General features: G+C 41.7%; 1 protein-coding gene across 2 annotated transcripts in view; it reads left to right on the forward strand.

Annotated features, from left to right (window-relative positions):
- The window catches only part of Dbct (Dihydrolipoamide branched chain transacylase E2), a 39,006-nt gene extending 13,390 nt beyond the window's left edge, over window positions 1–25,616 (forward strand). The window contains exons 6-10 of one of the 2 annotated variants that reach the window (XM_050186404.3): window positions 2,613–2,923; window positions 10,578–10,655; window positions 15,707–15,898; window positions 21,976–22,047; window positions 23,637–25,616. In XM_050186404.3, coding sequence (XP_050042361.1) covers window positions 2,613–2,923; window positions 10,578–10,655; window positions 15,707–15,898; window positions 21,976–22,047; window positions 23,637–23,804 — 821 coding nt within the window. In that variant the 3' untranslated portion in view covers window positions 23,805–25,616. Of the gene's footprint in view, window positions 1–2,612; window positions 2,924–10,577; window positions 10,656–15,706; window positions 17,830–21,975; window positions 22,048–23,636 lie in introns of those variants that run through there. The other variant, XM_072285371.1, reaches the window with a different exon arrangement.
- Window positions 25,617–26,628: the final 1,012 nt, after the last annotated feature.

Below are 26,628 nucleotides of genomic sequence, written 5' to 3' on the forward strand. Positions count from 1 at the left end.
CTCAATTTATGAATTATTAAGGCTCTGCTCACGATAATATTGGCACCTTTGAGATTCTCTAGCACTAATCTATCACTTTAGCTTGACTTAGTATTTGCCTTTAGTGTCCCTTTAACTCTATCGCAGTAAAACGTCCCACTGTAATGCGAAGTTATTTCCATTGCCACTAAACGACGCTAGCTGCTTTTCCGTCGACGCCACTCAGGCCAGCGATGCCGCGCCATTATTTCTTTGTCTGGCACATTGTCTTGGCTGTGTTTGTAGTGTTTCCATTCAGATCGGTGGCATTTCACCTCTAGAGAAAGGAGCTCTGTTTGGGTCAGCGCTGGTTAGGGATGATGGGCTGGCATATGAGGTCATTTACTGCAACATTATGTCATTTGTGACTCTCTTACCTTCTGCTACAGTTGCGCAAATAGTAGGAACCTGTAGCGGGCCATCATCGGCCTGATTTGTGTAAGCGCCGCACCCAGCAGAGATTCTAGAACAAAATGTGCGGCCCTTACACGAGTATATACAGTATGTGGCACAAACCACTGCTTGCACCTTTTCGCAGCCCAAGTAGGGAGTCCTATATATGGTGACAACCTCATTCAGTGCAGAAGCTCTGCCCTCAAAACTGCCTCAACTAGCTTTCGTGCTTCCACGCTCCGAGACATAGTTCCAGAGATGTGCCAATGTTGAAAATTTGTCATGGACTTGATGTGGTCAATATAGACAAATATATTTGGCGTGCACATCTACACAACATTACCTTGTGTTGCACAGCAGTGTATTTTCCACTGCATTCTCACATGTTCACTGACACCAGGATCAATGTCTCATCAGTCATTAAAGAGTTTTAGCTATTCTGCAAACTTCTTACAGTTTGTGATTTACCGGGTTACTGAAGTCCTGGATGGCACATAACAACCTGGTCGTGACGCCTTGTGATGCTTTGACCAACTACGACGTGCTTAAAAATATTCTGGTCGCATTAGTTGTCTAGTTCAACGAAAATTTTAAAAGCACTGCACATTATAAATTACAACGCTACTAACACTTTGCACAGCACAGTGATGATACCGGCCCATGCCATTTTGGAGCAGCTTTTGGGGCAGCCAAAAGTGCATTACGGAGAAGTAAAATGTGAAAAGTTCTGAGAAGCAAGTTTACGAAAACTATTGCGAACTGCCCATATTGGAAAGTCCTCTAAAGTTCAAGTACCAGTAATTTTGATAAAGCTAATGCCAGCTACACAAATAACTGCTTGCATAGGTCATTTATATGCTTTGGCAGATTTTTGTGAACAGGTAGAGCTGGCAAACAAGAATGTACCTTTTAATTTGGCAATTTATGGTATATATGTTTATATTGAAAACTTTGATTAATTCCAAGACAACTTCATTTTGTTCAATTCTTCAAGACCACTTCCATTCCAAAATATTCATCACCAAATTTGACATACAGTAAGACCATTTTGCATTCGTACATGGGGGTCTATACACAGGACCCCTCCCCCAAATTTACCTAGCTTATTGCATAGAAATATCATCCAGAGAGTGCAGTAGCACAGCTGCAATAAGTCTGCCAAGCTTCTAGGCTAGTGTGCTACATAATCACCTATGTCACATGATGGATTTGCCTTTGTGTCCAGACTTTTGCCTCTGAATGTGATATTAGCATACTGAGTGTCGAACTTGACGGTGAAAACAGTCCGAATAACAACGTCCGAATAATCGGGCAGTCTACAAACGTGAACTTTAGGATCAAAATAATTTTGTTGCTGTTCTAACACCAGCAGTATTAAAAATTTGCTTAATGCCCTAGTGGTGAGCTTGACTGATATACTGCCTTCTTAAAATATTGTAATTGTCGAGCCCGTGGAGGCATTTCGCTTTCGTTTTCACGCTGGAGCTCGATGTGCGTCGCATGCCATCGCAAAGTGCAGGTATGTGTGCATGCCTTTTGACTCTGCAACTCATTCAATTCAAAGCTTTCTGCATACACAAGAAATTTTCCCGTTCCGTCTATTAAGGCAAAAAAACAACAGAGCGTTTGCGGTAGCTGCTGGCATATCGCCTGTGGACCTAATCTCGGTTTTAAGCCACCAGTCTAGCTCGTGATCTCATGCCCAATCATCGAAATGGTTTACGGGTCCAAACATATTCACTGCCACCTTGCCGCGACAACCTTTGATGGCAGAAAGTCATCACGGCCGTACCATGCAGCAAGGCCTAACCAGTGCCACTTTGTCAGTATCCAGCGGCGAAAGTTGCTGTTAGGCACTGAGTCGACCAAAAGCATAATGGCTGTACGGCAGTGAAATCACCTTGTCAACAGAAGTGGGGGATAGGCAACAAATTGAATGTCGGCAACTTCGTTCACGGCTGCAATATCGTGCACAATATGTAAAGAAAAAAAAATTGAGGGAAGTACTGTGCAGCAATCTAACTTCATTGACCAGTTTACTATGGTCACACACGCAAGAAGCGTGCAGTCTGGCTCAGCACCATTACAATAGCTTGCTGCCGCCTCAAAATCCATGCTGTACCGCTGCCAAAGCAAGCCACATGCGGTGGAAGATGGTAAGAAGTTTGCAAACATGCTAAAACTCTATTCTTATTATGCAGGACCATCAGCACCAGCCAAGGCACCTACACCTGCAGCTGCACCAAAGCAGGTGGCACCAACACTGGCTAAAGCTCCAGTTCATCAGAAGCCAGTCGCAGTCAAGACATTGCATGCTGTTGCAGACCGTGTTGAGCAGGTGAAGGGCATCCGCAAAGCCATGGCTAAGACTATGGCACAGTCTCTGGCAATCCCGCACTTTGGCTACTGCGATGAGATCAACGTCACACGGCTTATTGAGCTGCGGCCGATCCTCAAGCCACTTGCTGACCAGATCGGTGTTCGGCTATCCTACATGCCATTCTTTATGAAGGTTGGTGCTCCATATTGCCATGCGTATTCTTTACAACCCGTGCAGTTTTTCTTTCTTTTGCTACACTGTCACTACACATACTATCATCATACAAAATGCTCTTAGTAAACTCAAATTGTTGAAGTGAGCATTGTGTTATCTAGAGTGCAGAAAGTAATGATGCTATCTTTTGTTGTGAACCAGTGTTGACAGCTTAGCAAGTATTTAGTCACCACAACATTGCTTGCTTTTTTTTTTACCACAGAGACCGTTGTTGACTTTTTTAGTGCCATAAAAAGCCAGTAATTTGCCCCAGTAAAATTTCTCAAGGGACACTAGCTGAGCTCAATGCATCGCTCCCATTTTCTTCCCCGAGAGATACAATCTGCCAACGTCCAACTTTCCCAACTCCCTACAAAAAACGAATGCATGCCTTTTACTACCCTCAAGGGCTCAAATCGATACAGCCACTGCCAAACTATCTCTGAAGACCTGCCAGTACACTTATTAGGGATCTCGGTGCTCGTCCTGCGACAGGACGTGGTGGGTCTGTCTACACATACTATGTCCCGTGACAGTGGCCCCTTTTCACTCTTGATATGCTTCCCCACAGTATACTGCATATGCTTGACTGCATAACACTACTGTGTTACGGCGAAGCTGGCTTTTGGGACGCCCTTGTCGCGCTTCTTTAGCTTCGAAGCTCTCGGTGGAGATGACGAAGGTGCAGTCGGCACCATTGCTGGCAGTGGCAAATCCTTTCAATGAAAAACACGACACCAAACAAAAGAAGGCTTGGTAGTGAAGGCCGAAGCAGCAAGGCCTAGCTTTGCAGAGCGCACGACAGCACAAAATGTTTGCACGCCAAACACCATGTGGCCAAATACAAATGGTTACGATGAGCGCAGTGGCTATGGCTGGCTGCGGCTGCCAGAAGATTGGCATGCAAGAGCACCAATTCAAGGCTGTGAGATAATCAAAATGGTGGTCGTGGTGGCTTCAAATAATGCCGTTTTGGACCCGCGGTCATGGAGAAAGGTCAGAAAAATAGAACAGCAGAGATTCAGCGTCCGAAATTTCAAACGTCTATATACATTGGCTCTATGGGGTACATGGCGATGCTACGCAGGCGCCCTAATTATCAGGCATCTCTGAAAATGCTAGCATCTGAACATTCTGTTGTTGACTATATAACGAACTCGGACACAGTATTCTCAATACCAAACAGGTGACATTTACTGACCAATACACATGCAAAATATCTCACTCATAATAAACTGGACATTGTCTATATTGAACTCGGACTACCAGCTGCCAGTGCCATAAAGTTGTTTGCATGCCACAAACACGGCACTCAAAGGGAGCTATTTCTTTTTCTCTCTCTCTCCTTTTTTTGTTGTCATACTTTCTACTTCCAAGTGGACTCAGGCAGGTCTACATAATCTTGTGCACCAAGAATGCTATTCTTAGTGACGCTAAGAAACATTTCAGGGCAAAGGCAAAAATTAATACCTAGCATGCATAGTTTTGTGTTTTACTAAATGGTTTCTTTCCTTGCTTCTTTTCTGCGCTGGCGATGATGAGTCCATATACAGCAGACGTCTCCTAATTTGATCCTAAACGAAGGTCCCGGCCGGCACCCATGTATTTCTGTGCCCCCAACATCCATTATTTAGATCCTAAATATGCCCTTTGCCAGATAATTCGAACCTGACCAGTTGCCTATGGTGACCCCAATAGCTTCTGCTTTACTGGAAGCATCTGTCCCGGCAGAGCTCAAGGGACTGTGTATGTATTGAATACACATGATTTCCCATTGGAGACACCTATTTCTAGCCTGCCCTAGAAAGATTTTCAGGCAACAACAGTAGCTCACAACCTCTTATTGCGGTATTTACTCGATTCTAGTGTGTGCCTTTCTTTTTTCCAAAGAAAGAGCATAAAACTGCTCCGCGGCGTGCCTATGTTTTGCCGCATAACAAATAACCATTGTGGCGAAGCTAACCTAAATAACTGTACGACAAGGCTTATTTTAGGAAACCGGCTGCCACTGTGCAGCATATAATGCAAATTTTTTTACATTGAAGCTGTTTATGGCTAGGGTTCCGTAGATTTGTCCTGTCCGTCAACAAGTCTGCATGTGCAAAAACAGCTCCTGAACTTGATGCAAAATCGCTTCATTCTATGCAAAAGCTTATACATCTCGTCATTTCTATATGTGTTTTTAGTAGATTAGTTATCAATAAGCACCATTTTCAAGTAGACTCTCAGGTAGATAACATTTCTTTTTTTTTTTTGCTTGCTACAGGGGTATGGGCCATTGCTTAAGGGGCTATGAGCCATTCATTGTCTTACATGATGGACATATTTCTCATTGGGTAGGCCTAGGAATGCTGACACATTTAATAACAGACGTGATACGAGAATGTGTACACGTACGTATTGTCAGGATGACCACCGATCAGGACAATCAATGGGTTTGTACCTTTGTTCTAAATTCTGTGTCGTCCACCTTCACAGAGTGGAATGGCTCATGATTTTTTGCTAAAAACTTGGATGCGCGATAGATTTTCTAGTTTCTTTAGGAGCTTCAATGTTATCTCTATGATATTTTTCTGCTTTTTACACATAGAAAGTGGGCAGGCATTTGATTCGGGAGTGTGTCTGAATCAGGCAAATACTGTGCGTTTTAACACTTTTTCTACATCTTTAATTCTACCCGCTGGATAATTCCAGCAATCTTGTCGGTCCCGTCAAGGTCGAAATAACAGAAGTCGACTGTATAATTGTTAATAAAGCATGAAAAAGGTTTGTTTCAGTTTGTTATGGGGTTGGTTTGGGTGTATCGAAGTATTTTTACTGCTTAAGCCTGATCATTGCAAGTGGCTTCAATTGTATGTGCATGTCCATTTGTAGCTACTTTTTAAGGTACTGAAGGTTAATTACAACTTACACTGGTTAATTCTTGTGCACACATAAGGCTCAGAAACATTTGTTAACTCGCTGCTGCCACAGTATGTTGTGAAACGTATTTGTGCTTTGTCCCGGTCGCTAAGAAATGTTGAAGGAAATGCAGAAGTGCTTCTAGGAATTCAAGGAGGAGCTTCGAAATGAATTCAAGAGCCTCTGAGAATCTCTGGAAAGAAGTGTCCGCCTGGAAGAAAGAAATCCTTGGGCAGATATAGAAGAGATGAAACGCAGCATGGCTTTCATAAGCAATGGCCTTGATTAAGCTAATAAGAGGCTTGAAGCCTCCCTGACTGAAAATAAGCGACTACAAAATGAAAACGAAGCACTCCGACTGCAGGTCATCGCCATTGAAAGCGACCTTGCTACATGCCAAGCTGACCTTGTGAAGTCAGAGCAATACTCACGTAACTGGAACCTGGAAATCAAAAACGTCAAAGAAAACACAAATGAATGCCTTTCAGATATCCTCAGCAAAATTGGCAAGGAAATCGTTGAGCTAATTTCAGTCACTGACATAGACCTATGTCACAGGGTTTCAGCAAAAGACAAAAATAAAAAAAAAAAGAAACATTGTGGTTCAGTTCGTGAGGAGAGATAACCTGGACAAGGTTCTAGAAAAAGCAGGCAAAACAAGGCTCACAAACGCTAAGTTGGGCCTGCCGACTGAATCATCTTTGGGTTCATCGACAGACGAGCCCATTTACATAAATTACCATTTTTGTTAGTACATGAAGAGTCTTTTGGGCATGGCTGTAGCACGCAAACACGATGTAAATTTGTTTGGGTTAAAAACGGCAAGATTTTCGCACAACGCGACGAGAATCCGCAAGTTGCAGCAATAAAGCATGAAAGTGATCTCGGCAAGGTCTGCGCAGACTGCTAGAAATTCCACATTTTCTTTGGGCAGTCTGCTTTCCATACCAGTACTAAGATGGCTGCAGATTGCATTCTTCCTGAGAATATAACAAATCTTGTGCCCTGTGAACTACACAAACTGTTTAAGCTCTTTCACCTTAACACGAGATCCATTCAGCGGAAATATGATGACGTTACTGCTTTGTTAGAATCAAAGTTTCTTTCGACGTAATCATGTTCACTGAGATTTGGTGCGATAACAACTCTCATTTTGTTTTACCTCGTTACAATCATTTCTTTTTAAATCGTCCAGATAGCAGAGGAGAAGGGATGTCGATACAGGTAGCAGTACCAGGTTTTGATGTCATAAGTGAACTTAGCGTTTTTACTAGAGACGTCGAGATCATCTACATTTAACGGGGTAGAAGTGTGTTTGCCGTGCTGTACAGACCGCCAATTCGCACTGTTGCCAGGTTCTTAAGTTTCTTCGGTTCTCTGCTTACGCATGCTAATGAGTGCAAATGGCTGCTTACAATTGGAGGTGACCTCAACATCGACATTTTAAAGAATTCAGGTTCCACCTCAGAACTCTTACTATTATTACAACAAAATGGTTTTTAATTACTAATTACTAATGCTGTTAGTGAAAAAAGTCGCATCTGGTGTTGTAACCTGTGACATTAGTGATCACTTGCCAATTTTCTGCATGCTTAAGTGACACAGAGACTTGAAGACACATGTATGGCCGGAGACAACATATCGTGAAATATCGCCAGATGCATTAGACATACTTAGGCAGAAAATTGCACAGGTTGACTGGAACCAGCAGAGGATAGCAACAAGAGCTACGACACGTTCTTGAGCATTCTAAAAAGCATTACATGTGTTCTTTTTCTCTACACATGTATCACAAGCAAAAAAACCTGTGCAAGCCGTGGATAATGTGCAACCACATCAAGCTAACAACAAAAAAAAAACATTTTGGGTCATTTCTTTTATCCCGAAGCATCGAACAATTTAAAGAATATAAAATATTTCGAAATAAGCTTAATAAAACTCTAAAGAAAGCCAAAGATTATTATTACAACCATATGTCTGACGCAGAGAGCAACCGGTATAGACGACATTCTAATTGACATGAAGAGAAAAAAATGCCGCTGGGCAGGTCATGTAATGCGTAGAGTAGATAACCGTTGGGCCATTAGGGTGACAGAATGGGTACCAAGAGAAGGGAAGCGCAGTAGAGGAAGACAGAAGACTAGGTGGTGCGACAAAATTAAGAAATTTGCGGGTGCTAGCTGAAATCGGTTGGTGCAGGACAGGGGTAATCGGAGATTGCAGGGAGAGGCCTTCGTCCTGCAGTGGACATAAAATAGGCTGATGATGATGATGTTGTTTGACGACAGTGATATCTTATGGAAGAACATTAACAAACTGTTGAATGGCAAAAGAAGTGAAGCAGCAGTTGATAACCTGACAGTTAGAGATGTGGTGGTGACAGCAACAGACCTTGGAAATGGTTTCAACGACTTTTTTGTTGGACTTGGTACTAGTACATACTGTGCTGAAACAACAAATAACAGTTAAAGAATACCACAATCAGCATTTGTTCACCCAACGAGCGTGAACGAAATTATTAGAATTTTTCAGGGACTAAGAAACAGCCGCAGTCAAGATGCTGATGATCTTCAAATTAAGTCAATTAAGTATGTGATTGATTTGCTTGCGCCAATATTAACTCACATATACAATTTGTCCCTCACGTCAGGCGTATTTCTGAGTAGAATGCAAATAGCAAAAGTAACAGTGATTTGCAAGAACGGTGATAAAAACAACTTGTGCAATTATCAACCTGTATCTGCACTGCCTATTTTTTTGAAAGGACTAGAAAAGGTCATTAACGCTCGCATAGAAAACTTCTCTAGAAAGCACAACCTCCTTACTGATAGTCAACGTGGTTTCAAAAATAGACAAAGTACTGAAACTGCACTTCTCATTCAAAAGGAAGCTATTCTGTAGAACTTCAAAAATAAGGTCATGACGCTAGGTACATTCTTAGACTTCACCAAGGCATTCGATTGAGTCGACCATTTAATAATACTCGATAAATGAGAACACTATGGTTTTAGAGGAATGGCTTTGCAACTCATTAAAAGCTATTTAAACTCTCGCCTGCGATACATCAAATTAAGCAAACATAAATCCAGGCTGATGTCCATTTAATCCGGAGTTCCTCAAGGAAGCATATCGGGCCCAATATCTTTCCTTTTCTACATAAACAATGTCGTACAAATTTATTATCAATGCCAGTACTTTATATATGCAGACGATTGCTCAGTCCTTATAGATGGTGTAAATGTGAAAGAAATAGTACCTAAAGCTACGGCCTTTTGTCAGCAACTATATGTGTGGTGCAAAAAAAATAGGCTTAACCTAAATGAATCTAAAATGAAGTGTGTCCTGTTTCATCCACAGGGATCTGCGGAAATAGCAACCAGGTGAATAACCCTAGGTCCTTACCAAATCGCCATTGAAAGATCAGTAAAATTACTTGGAGTCGTTCTTATGGAGCACATGTCATGGAATGAGCGCATAAAAAACCTACTAAGTTAAGCAAAGCTGCCAGTGTGCCAAGTCATTGTCACATTCTTCCAACTAATGTTAAAAAAACTCTGTACTATGCTTTGTTGAATTCCCACTTGTACTACTGCGCATCAGTATGGGGAAACACCACACTTGCAAACCTACATAAGCTTACATTAATACAGGAAATGACGCTATGGTCTATTGATAATGCCCCGTTTCTAGAACATGCAGATCCTCTTTTTAGTAAGCATAAAATCACAAAATCAGAGAAAATTTACACCCACAAATTACTAACACTGTATAAAAGCGCTCAGCTTGGCAAACTGGAAAAGTTTTTAGACCTAGCAAGTTTAAAGCAAACCATAGCGTTATATCCCTTTAGGTACCAACCGCCATTTGAAATTCCCTTCTCTCGCACACACTATGCTACAGAAAGGGTTCGGCACAGAATGCCACTTACATTAAACGCATGCTATGCAAGAGATACAGATATACTAACACTAATGAAAAAAGAAATGTTTGATCTCTGTATAGCCTAAATAAAAATTGTGTACCCTAAAATAGATCCACTTGATCTAATTAAGCTAAGGTGTTTGATACTTATGGTATTATGCCAAGAAGTTGGATTAGTGCTTATGGTAATTAGCTAATATGTGTCTTGATGCAGTTTCTTCTTGTATTGTTTGTATTTATTGCTTAAATGTTTCACATTATGTTACATGCATATTCTGTGCACTTCTGAAACTAAAAAAAATATATATATACTTCTCTGTATGCTCATCTCTTGCCTATGTACGGGTGGCAGGAGCTCAGTCAAGCTGCGACGAAGCAGCTTTTTTTCTTGCCACCTTTTTTCATTCTGTCATGTATACGAAAGACGAAACTAAAGACTCATTTATTGAAATGCTTGTTTAAAATAGTCTTCTTTTTTACTTTTTGAGAGTTCATTGATAGATTCACTTTTACATACACCAACATTCAAACATTTATTGCCATATAAGGCGATGCATGTATTTTCTTTTTTATAACAGCATATAACTGGTGTAAGCTAAACTTGTGTAAGCCATTACTAAGGTTCAAAATTGTTGCAGTTGGTGTGCTTATATAGCTGTAGTATTCAGGTTTACCCTTGCTTTTCCTTTAAGGACACAAGAGGCATAATCGCAAGCTTAAGTTGTGTACTGCCTTGTGTGCTACTTCCCTTTGTCTTCATGAATTATTATCCTTGGCAAAGAAGTAATGTGTCACTTTTTTCCACACGCAGGCGCTGTCCATAGCACTGTTTGACTACCCCATCCTCAACTCTTATGTGGATGAGAAGGTTGAGAATATCACAATTAAGGTGAGCACATTCATTTGTCCTTTTTTCAGCATTTCAAAACTTCTACAGGAAACACTGGGAGTCTCTGAATTGGTTGAGAGTTACAGGCTATAGATTTCTTTTAAAAAAAGAAAGAAAAAATGTGTCACTAGCTGGAAATTCTGCGGTATTTATATCTGAGCAGAGATGCCCCTGACAACATGCTGAACATATTGATAGCTGTTGCAGAATATGCATATTCTGGTGCACTTATTGAGCTCTTCATGGCATTAAAGTGACACTAAAAAGAAATGTACTAGTAAATCCATTTAGACGAAGTATTCGTTCAAAACTCTATTTATGCATATTTTTAATTATCAGAGAAAAAAGAAATTAATGCGAAACTTGCAGTTTTGAATTTCACACCAAAACCCCAGTGTACATCAGTCTGATGTCACATATTTCAATGTATTTTTTTTTTTAACTATTGTGATGCACTGAAAGTTGCTGAAACATGCCACATTCAGTCTTAGGCCTTTTTATCCAAAGTTTTATTCCTACACAACGACCACAGCCAAGTGTGAGCAGGCAATAGTCCGCTTCTTCCGGAAGTGCGTACTAATTCTTATCAAAATTCAAAAGCAGATTTTTCGCTTACTTCAGCCTGTTTATTAAACTGCATTGCACACTGATTCAAACACCCTTCTTGGTTGATGTCAGCTATTGGCCAATAGCAGCTGTCTATGGGAATCTTGCATATGACGACATATGCAAGCTCTGGCAACTTTGAAGCAGGTGAGAAGGCTTCGCTTGAAAGGAATGTTTGAGAACATGTGACTTCGCACTCTGTTTGCCAGTTCTATGCACTGCGCATGACTGCAAAATCTCGCTGAGATGTTCACAGCAGCATATGCTATCCACAGACTTTTTTCACCAAGGCCAAAGGGTAGTTCAAGGCCCCTTTAAAGGTACATAAAATGTCCTTTTTAAAGGGGCAAGTACATAATTGTCAACAGCAGATCATTGGTGTGGTAGATCTGATTTGAAGGAAACTCGGACGCAGCTGCTCACTAGAGCTAGCCACACAAGCTTAATTTTAAAAAGAAAGGTCGTTTAGTAAAAGTAATTGCTGTTTAGAGAAGCAGCAACTCTTGCAGTCATCGATCGATAACTTCGATCTTGGCAAGAAAACCCAAGATATAAAGATGCTATCAGCGGTGCCCGTTGCAGTGCCACTGAGATAGGCTGCTCGGTTTCATTTTTGGTAATATTTTCCCTAACTTTTACCCGAACTTCGAAAAAGTGTGGTTCTGTTTAACCTCTTAAGAACTTTGGACGAGCCCAGCTCTTCAACACGATACTGGTAAACTTTGCTGTACTTGTCCACGGCAATATTCTCGTTTACAAAGCGACCTGAACGAATGAAGCTGATACACTTAGCTTTTCTTCTGCTACATAGATTGCAGCACTTTGTCAGCGCAAAAACAATGCATATTTGAAATCACTCCCTTTGGGTGCCTTTGGCAGGACACTTTGTAGGGAAACCAAGACCTAAAGTGAGCCCTGACGCAAAGCTCTGTGCGCCATTTTGCATTTCATGCAATTTTACACACTTTCGTGAATTGCCTTATCAGTAAAGAAATCAGTAAAAAAAAAAAAAAAAACTTTGGTGCCAAAATATGCTTAGCCAATTAGTTGGTTTTGAAGCACTGTAAAATAAAACTTTTTTTCTCATTTCTGACTACTATTTCTCGAAATGACAATTACACAAGAACCTCATTGATGCGATCCTGTTGCATACGATTTCCCGGCGCCAATATTCGTGATCATGAAACAAAAAGTGGCCCAATACAGTTCCGCTTCTTTTTTGCCGGTTCATATGTTCCCGGAAAACGAGCTTTTGGCAACAACGTTCAGTACTTTGCCAAACTGCAATTGTGCGATATGTTTTCCAGCCACTTGATCCCTCGTCCACCACCGCAGCTTCCCTGCGATAGTCACCCACCCGTATTATGCAAGACTGGCATGCACTCGCTTTCCTATTCCGGTACCAGCAAAATTTCCCGGGTTGTTGCACATCACACGCGCAGCTATTGCCACTAACCCTAATGCGATAAGCATCTTCCCTTATCTGTTTCACAGCACGTGAAGCGTAGTTCTGTTCGAAGCATATTCCACACTTTTAATAGGCAATAACCCACACACACCGTCATTCCCTGCTGCAGGCAGTGCTGAGTGTCATCTTTTGCTCTTGCAGCATCGTAGGCATTGTATTCCAGCGTTGCTCACCAGCTTGCATTGTTCCGTTTTCCCATTGCTGTCTTAAGGCACTACGCAATAGGAAAATGACAACGTGCATCTTTTGTCGCTCGGGCCCCACCAGCACATCGCGCAGCGGCGTCTCGTGCCGCAACGATTCGCACCGAGTGGGCACGTCAAAACTTCCCATCAAACTACCCTGTTCGAAAATGCTGCTGCCCCAAGCCAAATTCGAGGAGATTGCGCGTCTTCGACCCCACCAGCGGCTCGCATTGGCATTTCGCGCTGCAACGCTTCACATTACATAGATGCCAACTACAGTTAAGCCTGTCGAATTATTTAGTGACTGCGGATCGTATGTTTTCCTGTTTAGTATGTTCTTTCTCATATTTTTTTCCAAGATGTATTAACAAGGTTCTACTGTACATATACTGGGTGATAACTTTTGAGTTTTATAAAATTTCTAAATATCGCCTGTTGTAGATAACATAATTCTAGTCCTCGAGCTAGATTATTCGTACAGGTGGACATTACTAGCATGGGAAATCGAAACACTTATTCAACTAATTAAAACATTCTCTAATTAACTTCATCATAAATTATGTTACAGCACATATTGCAGCTTAAGAATTGTAGCAAGTGCACTGGCAAGACACATCCACATGAAATTCTAGGATGACACCAGATTTGAAATATTATTTCCTAGAGTGTGGGGTGAAATACCTGGGCATTCCAGTTACTTTTATGCTTCAATACATAAAAGAGCATATTGTTAAAAAATTAAATGGGCCAAACGTGCATTTTTAGAGAGAGTTTTGACAGCACATATCTCCAAACTGGTGCCATTCTGGAAATTCATTTGACCTGACCAGCTACAATTTCTAAATTGCAGTGTGCAATAACAAAGTTAATTAGTAAATTTTTGTTAATTGGTTAAATATGTGTTTCCATTTTTCATACATGTAATATCTGCCTCTAGTTTCAGGCAATTATAAAGAATTCTATAAAACTTAGAAATGCTTACCCCGTATATTGCTAACTGAAGTGGTAAATTAGGTTTGCATGTCTAAAGTATGAAGTAAGATAGTTCAAAACCCATTAGAATTTTTTAGAAAAACAGGAGGTGTGAAAATATGCCATTAAAAAAAGAAGCAAAATAAGGTCACTTTAGGTCTGAATACTAAAGCACTTAGAGTTAATGCTCTTCTTTCTTTCCTTTTTTCCCCACTGTCTTAATACAGCCAGTCATAAGGCTGTTGTTTTCTTTAGGTGGCAGTGCCATTCGAACGCTTTCCATCTACCAAGATTCTACTGTAATACAGTTCCACTTATTTTTCTCTTTAATGTCTTCAAATAGAATGAGAAGCAGCTCAGAAATTTTTTGTAAATTACCGAACGCACCCTACCCATTCACTTAATGCTTAGGAACTGAATTAAAAAATATTTGGGGCAATACAGGGTTAATTTAGTGACATGCACTACAGTATTACTCCATGTTGACAAACAGAAGGCCATATGAACCTCTCACAAAGAGCATCTACTAAGTGCAATTTCTCAGCTGCTGTCGTCATAAGGTCCCGTTATCCTTTTCAGGAATGTTTTAGATGTCACGTAGCCTCTCCATCAAAGTATTCATCTGTCCTCCAGGCAGTTAAGCAGTTGTACCAGTGGTGTGTCACAGTTTATTTTGACCAACCCATTTTTTTTACTAGTGAACCGGTTAATAAAATGAGAATGAATAATAAAGTTCGGAAGGACAGTATTTGAGGAACGGTCAGAGTGGTAGACATTGCAGCAAGGAATCCAGGGACTACTCACCTCAATCAGCACACAGAGTAGGCTATAGGCACAGAAATTTTCAGGCTCACCATCAGCCATCACAAAAAAACAAAAAAACTTTGAGCAGTACACTGTGGCAAAAGCCCAGAATGAATCCACAGAGCATTACAGACAAGGGTCAACAAGAGTAGTATAGAAAGAGGATACATTTCAAAATTTGAAAGTGGTGATAGCTTAACTTAAGTCTTCAAATGAATGCGCCAACAAATGTTGCATGCACTTTTAGATGCTGTTGTTTGTTTAGTCATCTACTCTGGTAAATCATTTGAACATATTAAGTCTTCTATGTGTGCTCATACACAACTTTCTTACATATGTCTAAAATTTGTATACATTGTTTCTTTCTGGATATGTAGCAGGCATGTTTTCATGAACTGATTTAAAGCTTTCCATGAAAATGTCAGAGTCAGCGGAAAATGGAGTATGGTGCTTTGTCACTCGTTGTAGTAAGCATTTCCTTAACCAGTTAACGTGCTTCCTCTTTAGCCTTTCCCAGTTATTATCATGTACAAAGTTTAAACTTCATATGCCAATCAGCTGAGCCACAACGTTATCGACAAGATTGTGCAGTTTCACTTATCATACTATGTAGACCACTTAGGTTACCTAGGCCTCTGTGCTAAACCTTTGTCTGTAAAATGTATTTCATCAAAATCATGTGCTATTATTACAGCTTAGATTTTTATGTCACAGTAATATAATCACGGTGTCTTGTACTCCATGTTGTGAGGAAGAACAATGGCATTGTGTTTATGTTTATGTTAACTGAAAGTAACAAAATGCATAGATACCAAAGAAAAAGATATTGACACCAAATGAAAGAAAGCCAAGTGGGCATGAAAAATCAGATAAAATTGATGAGGTTAGGAAATTTGCAAGTATTTCTTTGATATGGTTAATGCAAGTCAAAGCAAGTTGGACAGCTTTGGGAACTTTGTCCTCGAGAGGATTTACTCATGCTCATGAGAACGATGATCATGTTCTGTTTACACCAGGGTTGCCATAATGTTGGCATCGCTATGGACACTCCACACGGTCTGGTCGTGCCCGTTGTCAAGAACATTGAGTCCAAGAACATCATGGAAATTGCTGCTGATCTCAACCGGCTCCAGAATTTGGGCCTGGCAGGGCAGCTACAACAGGACGACCTCTCCGGTGCCACCATCACATTGTCCAACATTGGCGTGGCAAGTCTCAACTTTTGTCACCTTGTTTACTATGCTGCATGCATCTCTTTCAACTTACCATTCTCTTGTTTAAGCAGGTGTTATAGGTGGTTCGGAATTGAAGCTAGAAATCCAAAGTTATGCACACTCGCTATCAGTACCAGCTTCACTACATTTATAGCTGAAGTGTGCCTCGAAATAGTGGCAGTCCATGTACTGTAAATTGCATTGCTCCGTGTACTACTGTTACTGTCTCCAAAAGCCTTGTTCACATATTTAGGGAAAGTAATGCATATGTATTTTGAAGCCTGTTTTTGCAGGCACTGATGTGGAAGCTGGTGTTAGTATGACGATTCCTAATCAATAGACAAGCCTCAGACACACTTGGAATGGTATTCTATTAAAGGGTCCCCGAAACGGTTTGGACAAATTTTGTAGACGCATAGGATACAGCTACAGTAAAACATTCACGCCACAATTTAATTGAAGCGTCTCATATTAAGAGAGCTACAGACAATATTGAGTTACCCGCCTCCCTAGCCATGCTTTTTCTCCTGAACTCGTTTGCAGAGCGATCAGGGCTAACCTCTGCCTATGCTCGCTCTGCGTCATGATGTGACCTCGTGACATCTACTTCTGGTGTGTCTTGGAGGCAGCACGCGAAGCCCCTTCAACCTCTCTGCTGGCCACCTGGCCGTCAATCCCCAGCAAGAGCTATCCAAGCCGCATGCATTGCAAGCGTTCTATCACTATGCCGAGCGTGTCTAGGGTTCCAGTAAATGCTAGCAAGCTGGGTGTTTTGACAGACGAGCAAAGGCGTAAATTAAAGCCCCCTCCATACTACTAGTACTGCTGTGATGAAGGGGCTTTGGCATAAGCGTGAGCGAGAAGCCTGCACTGTGTAGCCACCTGTTGGTACAGAGCTTCACCAGCCAAACAAAGAGCTAATATTGTAGTAACTAAGAGTAAAACATTTTAAACATTTCAAAAGAAAATGTACAAATGAAAATTTGCACAAACGACAAAGTAAAACACACTTGGCTAATGCTATATGTTAGCTCTGTGTTTGATTGGGCTCTGTGCCACAAGGTGGCTGCAACCTACAGGCCACTCACATTTGTGCTTCTGCCTACTGGCGAAATGCGCAGTCCGCCTGTGTTTACCAAAATACCGGACACGCTAAAACTGCCTGCTGTGGTAAGTAATCCTCTCGTATGAAGTGATGGCCGCAAATGCATAGATCCTGGCGCCGATTGGATATCGACAGCCTGCTGCGCTGTAGACACTCAGCCGAGGGACACGATTTCGCAACTTGGAAATGTCGCCAATCACTAAGTTTGCAGCGCACAATGCAACAAGGGCGATTCATGGTTTTCGTGAAACAAAACTTCTAGACCAACACTGAATGCGCAGCTCACCTAAACACAGTACACATTCTAACACAAGCAGACAACACTTTCTGTGTGCCGGAAGTGCTTGAGTGTAGTGATAAATTGGCATTGTGTATTGTTTTACTGTTACTTTTTCATCTATATATATATATATATATATATATACAAACAGGTTAACCAACATCCTAACTATTACGAACATGTGTTCACCATGAAGTTGGAAACATTACTGATTACGCAAACTGGGTAGCCAATCGGATAGTTCACCCTACTGATGTCAAGTGCAACAAACTACATAGATTGTAATGGGGCAGCTGATAACTCAGGGGAGCAGCGCTGCTGCGATTGGTTGCGATGCACATATTTAAAACCTGATAATAAATTGCGCGCATTACGTGGAGCACCTGAATGCATCACTTAATGATCAGAAAGACCTACCTTAATGACTCAGTACATTTGTGCATAATTGTCAAAATCGTTTCAGGGTCCCCTTAAGCCACATGGTTCATTTGGTTCAAGACGGGCGAGTTTAACAGCTGAATTAAAGACGAGACATAAGGGCATCTTTGTGTTGTCTCCCTTCTGCTCAACAATTGAAGCATAAAGTCTAGAGCCAGTAACTAATAAAATATCATATGCCATCTTGAGTTTATAGTTTATAAGTTAGTATGCATATATCCAGCATTCTGTGTCCGCTATTGCTAATACAAAATAAAAGAGAGGTTTACAGAAAGTTATTAACAGTGGCAAAATAAGGAATGTCACTGAAGCCATTTCTTGCTCTACTTCAGTGACATTCCTCGTTCTATCGCTGTTAATTACCCTATTCGTAGTAGTTTGTTGCCATAAAAATTATCCATTTGTCTCTCCTATCCTGAGGCATATTTGTGATTGTTGCTAGAATGCATATGTAAGTTGCAGTGAGCCATTTTCATGGGCACAAAAATCACACGAGGCACATTCTGGCCTGACGTGCACAAGGAAGTTGACGCATGTACTGTTTTTACCCAATCCTAACTGCACCCAATATTCATGGGCTTAAAGTAAGAAAAGAAAAATTTACCTGAATGTAACATGCCACCGATTCATAAGAGAAAAATATAGCATGCTTTCCATGTTTGCAATAAGAAAAAGAAAACTAGACACGCAGAAGTTACCTTCATAAATGGTGCCTTTCTTTCTTTCTTTTTTTTTTATTAATAAGCTTGTCCACTGAAAATGGTGCACTGTCATCACCATTTGCACTTCACTGGCCACAGATACAAACCACATAGTGTAGCGGCATTCTCAAGTGATGACTTTTAGTTTTACAAATGCTACTGTCCCTTTTGCAAGGCTCTGCATCGGACTTATTGAAGTATGCATCCTACGGCATTACTGGCACTGTGTGCAGATAGCGAGCGTAATGCACCACCAGAAACGCTGCCTGCCGATTATGCCAATGCATCCGGTGCTGACTGACATAAAATTTCGCGAAAGTGATTGTATCTCCAAAAGTTATTGGCTGAGAATACCACTCTACAACAAAGTCGAGAAAAAAATGAGTCAAGAGCAACGTTCACAATAGCGTGGTCTGTCACCATTTTGTGATGGTAATAACACTGTACTTGACAATAGGTTGCTGCCAACACTGAAAACATGGTTTTGGCTTTGTATCCAATTATAATGCGCAATCAATTTTCGGCCCTGTTTCTCAGCAAAAAGGTGCATATTGAATTTAGGTAAATACGGTACTCAAGCAGTGATGGAAAAATTCACACACATTGCCATGACTGATTTGGCATCAGCCGGTATTGCCTGGCTTTCTGTTATTACTCTCTCCTGAATGTCAATCATTGATTGCTATGGCAAGACTGAAGTTACCAGAAGCTGTTTCTTCACAGAAAAACAATGTTTTCTGAAGATATCGTTGTAAAAGAAACTGAGTGTCATTCTTTTTATCCACTACATCAAGGGCACCGTAGCAGGGCTCATTCTCATAGGAATATCGTGTGCTGATTTAACAATCATTTTGCACCTACAGCAGTGGCACGCTTCACATTCATAAACACTCTTGTCATTTACCCCGAGTGTGCTTGACAAAGCATGTGATTGTTTGTAAATGCTAAGTACCCCTGCCGTCCAAATGTTAGCTTATAGTGTGGGGTCTCCAAGCATGCTCTTGGGATACAGGAACTAGTGCAAATAATCAAAACGGCATTTATTGTGCTTTTTATACTGCAATGCCAGTTAACTGAATTACTGCTGGTGGAACGTGTCGATGGGCAGCGAGGAATCGAGAAAGTCTGACTCACCTTTTGAGGATATTGAGTGAATATGTTCGCCCCATGCCGGACACCAACCCTTGATCATTTGCATGTAGTCACACAAACAATGGTGCATTGGAGTGATCGTGTTCATCCATTCCAGTGCCTCGTTCTGAACGCTCTCTCTTCCAGGACAGTCCCACGAAGCATGTCGGCAGGCACGCATAACATCAGCGTGCGCTGCTGACCTCAAGCCAAAGAGGAAGAGGCTACTTCCTTTTGTGCCCGAGCAAGCCCGCCGTTAGGGGGTGTTGGCAGCACAACACTTGCACCATATCTCGTACTATTCTGCAACTACACCGACCGACAGCAGCACACAGCTATGCTAGCAAGCCACATTACAGGACACACAAGAGCCATGCGGGAAAAACATCAAAGGATGCACGAGAATCGAGCGTCCCCACATACTCCTATCCTTAAGTTACTATATATTCCGGCGAAACATGGCATGCAGTCTAACACCATGTCTTCACAACCAAGAGGTATTACGTCTGCCAGTAGCCGTGCCAAGCAAATGTCCACGCACTCTTGTCCATAGCATGTGCACCAACAGTGTCTCCAGGGCACTCTGCCAGTGTCCACTGCTCGCAGCAGCAACTCTGCAGACTGGACAGCACAACTCTAAGCCAGGACTCTGGAAACGGCAACGTGGTAGTCGGCACAGACGCGGTTCCTGCCAAGAAAGTTGCAGCAGCAGCTGGTCACTGCTGGCTTCTGTCCCAGCTGCCGAGGGTTCCAAGCCACCAGAGGCAGCCATTGCGCCGAACCTGCCACATGCATCTCCACTGCCTGCGGTGTCTCAATTGCAGTCCAGGGCAGCAGGCGGCAGTGCAGACAATGTGCAGATGGCAGCAAGCCAGGGATGACTCCACTCAAGCTGTATGCACTCAATGCACTTGACAAACACTGAAGTAGTGCAAGGGAGAGCAATTCTGCATGCACATCGCTGCGTGGCAAGATGTTCAATTCAACTTGCAAAATATCAGGCGGCTCCTCTGGTGCTAAGTTCACATGAACAAAGCTGGCTTTCTTGAGTCAAATGAGGTAAGCAAAGTGCAACTCCTCATCGCCAAGGTGCCCCAGGTTGTGTACCTCCATGTGAAAAACCTTGGGCCTAATGAGTCACTACTCGGACAACAGCTCTATGATGTGGTCCTACCCTGCTCACTGCACCTGGTGCCAAGCTGCAATAACAGACAGCCTGTAGCGGTACCCATAGCCAACAGCGCCCAGTTCCCTGAGTGAAAGAGACAGAAGAAGCTGCATACATAAGAAAACGTGGACTACTCACTAAGCTTTTGTACTCACTCACTTCAGGCTTGCCAACCCTCTGAGGGTGCTAGGCCTCACTCTTCCAGGATGCAGACCATATGACCCTTATACAACGAATATCTTCCAAGAACTTCGAAGAGGGCTTAGCATGTCAACAAGTTTAAACGTGCCGCAGCACCTATCGCCTCACTCTCAAGAAAACATGCCGCCAACAGTAGCAATAAAAATCCACCCTAGGCCTACGCCTCTGTTTAAACAAGGGTTGCTTAAAACCGAGCAACACTGCCAAAACTACCATCCGATGCCCCAAAAGCTCCATGTTCGGCAGCCATTGTGGGGTCGCAGCCATACTCTTGCAACAAAGAAACAACAAGACTGTAGTAAGAACAATTAGAAGGGCATTTATTGTGCCTCTTACATAGCAATCTTACCCAGCCGAATTAGTGCCAATAAATCATGCTGATGAGTGCTGGCAAATCAAGGAAATCTGGCTCACTGCACTAGGATATCGAGTGAATATGTTTACCCCCATGCTGGACACCAACGGCTAATCGTTTGTGTCTACGGTCACACAAGCGGTGACTTGTTAAAACGACCCTGTTCATCTGTCTCATTGCATCGCTTCAAAAACTTTTGCGAGGCAGTTCCGCAAAGCGTGCCGACTGGTGCACGAGACATCTGTGCACACCGCCGACCCCAAATCAAAAGAAGGAGAAGGTACCCCCTGCCGTTTGGTGGTGTTAGCAGTGCAACACTCACGCCATTTCTCGAACTACACCGACTGCCGGCAGCACACAGCTATATGGGGAAGCCAGATTACAGGAGACGCAAGAGTCATGCAAGGAAAACATCAGGGATGCATACCAACCGAACATCCCCAGAATAACTACGTATAAAGAAATGCTTTGTCCTCCTTTTTGCTATGACGAATTGCAAGCAAATTCAAGGTCACCAGCTTATAAGTGCCAAAAGTAGACAAATATTTTGTTGCTAATTTTATGATCTGGGTTGACAGTTGTTCATAAGTCCGTGCAGCTTCGTGAGCTGCTTTTACTTCAGCTCATGGCACTTGCCACATGCCTGTTTGCAGTGCCACAAAATGCAAGTTTGTCTTCATTACCCTTTCCAGGTTGGTGGGACTTACGCCAAGCCTGTCATTGCTAGACCAATGGTGTGCATTGGAGCGATTGGAACAATTCAGGTATATCTAGAATGTTGGCTCTTTTATTGTCATCCTTCTATTCTTTATAACTTGTGACAGTGTTAAAACTGCTTTGCTGAGACATAAAACCACATCAGTTTTGGTCCATTAGTGGGGCCTTGTTGAAAACAATGGGCTGCTTGTATCTACTGTTGCTCATGCATTATGGTATTTAGGGTTGAAGATTCAAATCCTGTTCAGAACAGCTATATTTTTATGGGCCTGAAGTTTCAAAACCATTGTAAAGAACCCAGAACAGTTGCAGTGATATTGAGTCCTCCTTTAGGGCGTCTGGTTGTGCTATTTAGCTTTGAAATGTCAAATCTTTAGATTCATCCCAAATTACTGTGCATTGGCAGAAAATGAATGAACCAGATTATTGCCTTTCTCATCTATGCCACTGTTTTGATGTTTGTGAATTGTGACCGCAAGCATGGCTGGGCTTTTTATAGGTATTCCATAGACCCCTACTGTTTTCTTATAAACAATGCTCCCAGAAAGCTTCTGACTCTTTTAGCCAAAATTGTTCATTGAATATGGTTTGTGAATAACAAGTTACCAGTTTGCATCACCCACTTAATGATCTTTTTTTCCGCTAAGTGTGACTGATCATGGTTATGACCAGATATGTTCTAAATGTGCAAAAAATGGCAAAGGGTATGCAAGTACTAAATCCTACTTCATATTAGCACATCAAAAACACTTCCTTTGTATATTACTGTATAAATACATTTAAGGAATTTTTTTTCTTGGCAAATTCAAGTGCAAGACAGATAAAAAGCTGGTTTAATGACAAGTGGTCATGCCTAAATACCCTCAATGGCAGGAGTTTATGGAGCATAATATCTGGAAAAAAAATTCAATTCTGTCACTGATAACATATCCTCCTCAGAAATGACATCTTATTTTGCATATGCTTTTTCACATAACCATTCCGCATCACCTTTTAATTACAAGTTTAATGATGAAGATTCTACAAAATTTTGCTTTTTCTCGACTTCTGTGCTCTGAAAACATTTGTGGTAGGCTGTACATAGGCACTTCCACATTTAAAATGAACTTGAACCTTATCCTGCATTAGAATGCAACATGTCTCCTATCGTTAGATTTTTTTCTTGTGCTGCTACTTACAGAAAAAACATTTCCATTTAGTTTTTCATTAGAGAGAGAAAGAGAGAGAGAGAGAGAGACTGGTTAACAGAAAAGAGCGCATGGCTGACACCTGAACATGATCCAGCAGTGCAGGGAAGGAGGAGAAGGGACGGAAAGATGACAAAGATAAGAAGAGTGAAAATTTTATTTTTTTGAACATTGTAGCTGTATCTTCCATGTAAGAGAAGGAACATTAAGGCAAGAAACTTGGCTCTGAAGAACGGCAAAATAATAGTAGAGGTGGTCTGGGTGATGACCTACCACATCCTGGCATCATGTTGAGACTGAAAACACAACTGTCCTATTGCTATTCCTTTTTCATAGCAGCATGACTTCTTTCACATGCAAAGCATCTCTATTTAATATTTTAGTCATTGCTGCCATAACTTTATTATGCAGCAGCTGTAAAATCTTGTCCTTGTTTCTTGTCTGTGCAGAAGCTGCCACGATTTGATGCTGATGACAATGTAATCAAGGCACACATCATGCAAGTCAGTTGGTCTGCCGATCACAGGGTCATCGATGGTGCAACCATGTCGCGCTTTTCAAACTTGTGGAAGATGTACCTGGAGACGCCTGCAATGATGTTGGTTCACCTCAAATAGACCTCAGTTATTGTGCAAGTGTACAGTCCGTGACCGTTCAAAATGTCAAGGAACAGTTCTGGACTGGGTGGCGTTACTGCTACGTGTTGTGTGCTATCTCCTAAGGAGCATTTGTGGATCACGTTTACTGTTGGACATGAGTCGCACTCCATTATCCAATGAAGAATGGCCAGCTACTCACAAACAGTACTTCTTGTAATGCCTCCTCCTCTGCAAAGTTCAGGCTGGAGAAAACCAGGGCACCTCATCGTCTGCTGCAGTTGGACGGGAGCGTGCACTTTGCGAATGTAATTTGCCAACTTTCTGGGTCACTGACTAGCTGGTGTCAACTGCTGTCGAGATCATGTTACGCGCTAATCAACATGTAAAAAAAGTCTCACGAGATGTGTACTGTTGTTTGCCATCACCTGCGGTTGTTAGTAAAGTGGGCAGCATTCATCAGGAGTCAAGTCGTGCCGAGTGAATGATGCAAATAATTCAATGCAATATGCTTTCTTAAATGTGCATGTCAAGTTGAACATAATTTGTCATTTCCTAGTGCTGTCGGCTTTGTTAAAGTCTTGAAGTACAAAAAATTTGATAAATAGGACTTTATCCTGCCGAGTTTTGTGCACGTTACAAAAAGTAGCACATCTTTTTAATAGGCAATTTAATAAGCAATCTGGCAATTCTCTTGCTGCGAATTGGTGTAATTGCTGATAACTGGTTTTGTCACCTTTTTTGAGTTGTAAATCTTGTATGCTGTGGTGTAAAGAAGCATACAAGTTTATTATAACATGTTTAAATTCATGTTTTTGATGCAGCAGGCAATTTATAGAGGTACTGTTTAACATTACTGTGTGTCTTTTTGTGATGCCAACTTTCCACTTTGACATGACATGTGATAGATGCTGAGCCCTGGTGAAATGGAGCTTAAGAAGTTGTTAGATAAGGTTGTGCACGTATTTGTACACCTAATCAACATCTTGTAGCTTTGTCTTAATCTGTATGTTCCTCCATTTGACGGCATGATTGAAACACTAGCAGGCACTTGTGGCATACCTTTAAGGGAAGATTTCGATTTTACATTGTTATTTAAATTTATATTAAGTTCATAAATATGTTGTGTGGCATACGCGTATTAGAGATTATGTCAGTGTTTGAATTGCTGCCAAGTATTGTGAGGCATATTGCATTTAGAGCCTATGTTCACCAAGTGGTACAAAAGACGAGCCCTTGATTATCTCTGCTGTAAAGGCAAGGTGCATGTCTATCATCACTGGTTTTATTTTTATGCTGCACATGCACTGAAACCATTTTTATAAGTATAACGCCTAAGCACGCTCCATCAAATGCCTGTTGGGATATAAGCATTCAGTCAACAAAAACTCTAGATCTCGAAGTCGCACTGACTGAACATATAAAACAGAAATGAATATCAGCGTAAGGAACATAATGAGTGCAAATGACCATTAAGCGGGCACAACAGGCTGTTACATAGGACACAAGGACTAACCTTAGTTGTAAAAGCAGTCAGAGATTTCTTGTGATAATTGTATTTGCTCTTGTACAGAGCTTCTGTGTATGGGTGTGTGTGTGTATCTTCTTCCCCACTTTTGTCAACCTGCATTTGCTTTTCTACTATGTTGAAGCATTGGCTTCGCTGGAATAGCTCTTCGGTTTTTGTCTCATCCAAACTATGTTGATTAGATGTAGCGCATAGCGATAATGTTGTCATACAATGCAGTGATGATGATGCCACCACTGGCATGGCCAGCAGCCTTGGTTCAAATGAAAATTATGATAAGTAAATGTCATAATAGCAGCATACAATATGGTTCTTTATGTCAGTCTCCTACTGGCTTACCACTCACCTCAGCATGTCTAAAAGCTTTTCCTTTTAAGGTACGAAGTACTGTTCATGGTCACGCACTAGGCCTATTCATAATGGCCATGATCTCTCAAGAGGTTTCCTAACATGACACATTTCTGCTCAACAAGGTGGTTGTCTGGGCCTCGAAACCAGGGCCATGCTCAGAAGTGGATATGCCTTACAAACTCACCAGCAGTAAAGTAATTCAATAATAACTTAAAGGGGCCCTGACGAACTGTTTATCGAAGTTGAGAAATGCATTTGAAGTTAAACTGGACTTCTTTCAAAATACTTCGCCGCAAAAAAATAATTACTTCAGTGTGTTGAGTAGGAGTAGAGTTATTGGCAATCAAAGGTCATGTATGATCCCATTCACAATGCTTCACATCATGTTCACGGCCTTCTTGAATGCCTTGCACTGCAAAGGCTACGGCAGAGCGGGGCATGCCCAGAACACTCCGCCTACAGAACGGCACCGTGGCACACAGTTAAAATTTGAATTTGGATGTTCACTTAGACACCACTACTTCCGATTCTGGCAGCTACGGCTCACCAAACTTTAGCCAGACACGGTTGTGCTCGGCAAGCCACAGTGTGCTCAGCCAATAGACTTGTCGCAGCACCTCACAGTGGCCACAACGTTTACGCTACGTAGTAGACTGCAGCTTCATGCAACTGTAGGGCATATGTGCAGCGTTTATGTACTTCCAATTTGCACAGTTTGAAGTGCTATCACTAGCTCAATATGAAGCGAAGTCTGCCATGGCATCTAAGAAAGGGAGGTTTACAAAGAATTTGCTGGCGCGCTATGATGTCTCAAAAGTGAAGCCGAACCACCGCAGTTTTACCATACGCATGAAATAACGCTAGTGAATAGCAGCGAATATACGAAATGCTCTTTCCACTCCATGCTATTTAGGACAATTAATTTTGCTGTGCAGGTATTGTTCAACGTCTTTCTTTCTGTCATTA

Source organism: Dermacentor andersoni, chromosome 11 (assembly GCF_023375885.2).
Source record: "Dermacentor andersoni chromosome 11, qqDerAnde1_hic_scaffold, whole genome shotgun sequence".
In the NCBI taxonomy this organism is placed as follows: domain Eukaryota; kingdom Metazoa; phylum Arthropoda; class Arachnida; order Ixodida; family Ixodidae; genus Dermacentor; species Dermacentor andersoni.